Source organism: Bradysia coprophila, chromosome IV, assembly GCF_014529535.1.
Source record: "Bradysia coprophila strain Holo2 chromosome IV, BU_Bcop_v1, whole genome shotgun sequence".
Classification (NCBI taxonomy): domain Eukaryota; kingdom Metazoa; phylum Arthropoda; class Insecta; order Diptera; family Sciaridae; genus Bradysia; species Bradysia coprophila.
Genome location: NC_050738.1, coordinates 5815168 through 5818296, shown reverse-complemented (window position 1 = coordinate 5818296; position 3129 = coordinate 5815168). Strand labels below are relative to the sequence as shown.

Here is a 3129-nt window from a genome sequence, read left to right as displayed (position 1 = left end):
CTATCTGCGTTTAAATGTTTTACAGCAGAGTATGTAAAAGGTTTGTAGGAGTCTAACTTAAAGACCTTTATTACTCTTTTTCAATGCTCGTCCGATGCCCTTACCCTATATCATTAGATCAAATTCTTTTTTCTTTCCTCCTCTGACTGTTGTATAACGATTACAATCCTAGCGATCGGCGTAACCAATGAAAGTAGATAAGTAGGTATGGCCAGTCCATACAAGTCGGAGCACATACAGATTTGCATGGCGCCACCTCAAACGAACTCATTTCTAGTGGAAATTTGCACTTGAAATGAGTTCGTTTGAGGTGGCGCCATGCAAATCCGTATGTGCTCCGGCTAGAACAAATTTGAACGTTTGGCCATACCTATCTATTTACTTTCATTGGGCGTAACAACCTCTTCATGCACAGCCTTTAGTCCCACCAACGACGATGTAATTATAATTTCGCAATAGACTTTGAATTTCAAACGCCAGAAACTTTACCCCTGCAATGCCTAAAAATATAGAGAGTTATGATGAAAGAGAAGAAGATATTTTGACAATTACCCCAAGGCAAGTTAAAATAAACTGGTCTTCTGTCCTCTCGCTCTCAACGTACCACGTTGAAAGAGAAGAAGATATTTTGACAAGTACACCAAGCCAAGTTACAATAACTAGTCTTCGGTTTTCTCGCTCTGATCATAACAGTGTTTGCGTTTGACACATCTGCCTGTCAAACACATCACTTCCTTCAGTAGCCTCAGTCGTTGCGCAATCAAGTCAACAAAAATTATTTTTTCCTAAACTGAAATCGAATGAGAACCGTGTAAAGAATGACGAGTGAATCGAGAAATAACTCTATTTCAAAAGCAATCGCTAAGTTGTACTTGAATGCTGAACTGGCTGACATTGTGTTCGTCTTTAAGATTGACGAAGAAACTGAAAAAATTCCGGCGCACAAAAATGTTCTGGCATCGTTTAGTCCGGTGTTTTACGCCATGTTTCTCGGACCAATTAAAGAAACGGAAAGAGTTAAAATTGTCGATTCGAGTCCGGAAGCGTTCAAAGAATTTTTGACATTCTTCTATTTGGAAGAAGTCAAACTAACGATGGAAAATATGGCAGAAGTCGTTCGATTGTGTGACAAATACGACATGAATGAGCATCTTGAAAATTACGCCTCATCTCACATTGGACAAGTGGCAATCGAAGACATCTGCTGGGCCTATCAATTGGCTGTCTTAGCTAAACATGATCCATTGAAGTCGTTCTGTGAGAAAATTATTTGTGCATTTCCCGATGATGTGTTCAAATCCGAATCGTTTCTAAATTGTAATCGAGAAGTTCTCAAGCAAATCCTTCAGTTCGAAGCTCTTCCGTGCAAGGAAACGGAAGTCTTCCAGGCATGCATAGCATGGGTCACACACGATTGTCAGCAAAACGGAATCGAAATCAATTCAAAAAATCTGAAAACTCAACTGGGCGATTGTTTTTACTTCATTCGCTTTAACACAATGTCAAATGATGAACTAGTCGGTCATACGCTACCTTTTGAGGAAATGTTTACGCGAGATGATTTGGTAAACATTTTGTATAGCGGCGCAGAGAAATTCATCCCGAATTTGTTTGTGGAACATCCACGATTGCAATCATCACTTCTATTGGACGAAAACAAATTGATGATATGTCGGAGAGATCTCTGTACCGGCGGCATTTCTAGTTACCAGATTCAAAACACCGAATCGATGTGGTTCTCGACAAATACACCATTGATCTTAGGCAAACTTTATTGCTATGGTCTTCGTGAAAGCAGCGGCTACGCGGTGAATCATACTTTCAAAGTAATCGTCAGAGAAGTGGGCGCTCAATCATTCGACGTGATTGCACCGACCAAAACTATTTTCAAAGCAAAAACAGTGATCAGCGGCGACAAAGAAATACCAGTGGAACTGGACCAGCCGATTATCATCAATCCACGTAAAATGTACGAGGTACGATTGATAGCAACAGCAAACGTAAACAATTACTCTTATCAGTATTCACCTCGGGAGAGGGAATGCAAATTGGATGAAAATGTCACGGTGAAATTTCACCGTAATCCATCTCATGATTGCCAGGGCTTAGTGTCCAGCTTGTACTTCTATCAATTGTAAACAAAGATCGAAGCAAAATATTTTCTTTTTTTGTCATCTAAATGCAATGGTGTGCCTCTTAAAGTTTTTTTTTGATTAAAACAATATATCGATTTGATTTGAATACATTTCTTGTATTATACCTTGATAAAATCCCCAAAAACCGACGAAGTGCTTTTCTATAAATATCTTATTTCTCGTACTTCTCTCCTTTCGCTATAACTACTTTCGTCATGGAGAAATGATAGATAGCAGATCTGTTCCTAAACCGATCCCAAATTGCCAAAATCTAGAGTTGCTAAGTTGTTTACAGTTACTTGGAACTGGAACAAATCTATGATACTACAGACACTATGTCCAACTGTGACACAAAACCGATTTTAGTGATTCATTCTGCATTTTCATTGGTTTTGTCAATCAAATTAAAAGCTTGAACTGTACTTCTGTGTGTAACTTTTCGTGGTCATGTTTTTCTCTTCAACCCAGAAACTGAAAGGAATATTGGAAAATAATCAGAATGAAATTTAACGAAGAAATGATTCATTCCAAATGATGACATTGTCCGTCTACCTATTATTCGTCTTTTCAGACGTGTACAGAACCAAAGAACGGAGTAATCTGGATATTTGAAATAGATAATGGGAAACGTGTCTAGTCTATACGATGTGTCAAAGGTAGTAGAGAGCCTTTGGCTGTGTCCATGCATAACTTATTCATAATTGAAAGATTAAATTGAAGTTTTTATAGTTTCCGGGACAGATATTACTTCATAGGCAATTCTGTAGGGTTTCCTTTTGACCCTCATAAAAAATATTCGCTGAGCGGTTTCGAACTCGAACAAAGGATTTCTCTAAACTTCTACCATGATAAAAATTGAAGTGTAGCACCGAAGCTGACGTTGACGTGTCACTCAAATAGAGGACTGAACCGATCAAAGTTGCCTATTCTTTTTCATACAATGGCTATCAAATAATTTAAAAAAATAGTCAACAGGTGTGTTTTTGACCTTTTA

General features: G+C 38.2%; 1 protein-coding gene across 1 annotated transcript; it reads left to right on the top strand.

The window, feature by feature from the left end:
• The first annotated feature begins 721 nt into the window (after positions 1-721).
• On the top strand, positions 722-2265 carry LOC119066772 (BTB/POZ domain-containing protein 3-like). Its single transcript, XM_037169425.1, has one exon. It carries the CDS (start codon positions 819-821, stop codon positions 2136-2138), a length of 1320 nt encoding a protein of 439 aa, XP_037025320.1. The 5' UTR covers positions 722-818; the 3' UTR covers positions 2139-2265.
• Positions 2266-3129: the final 864 nt, after the last annotated feature.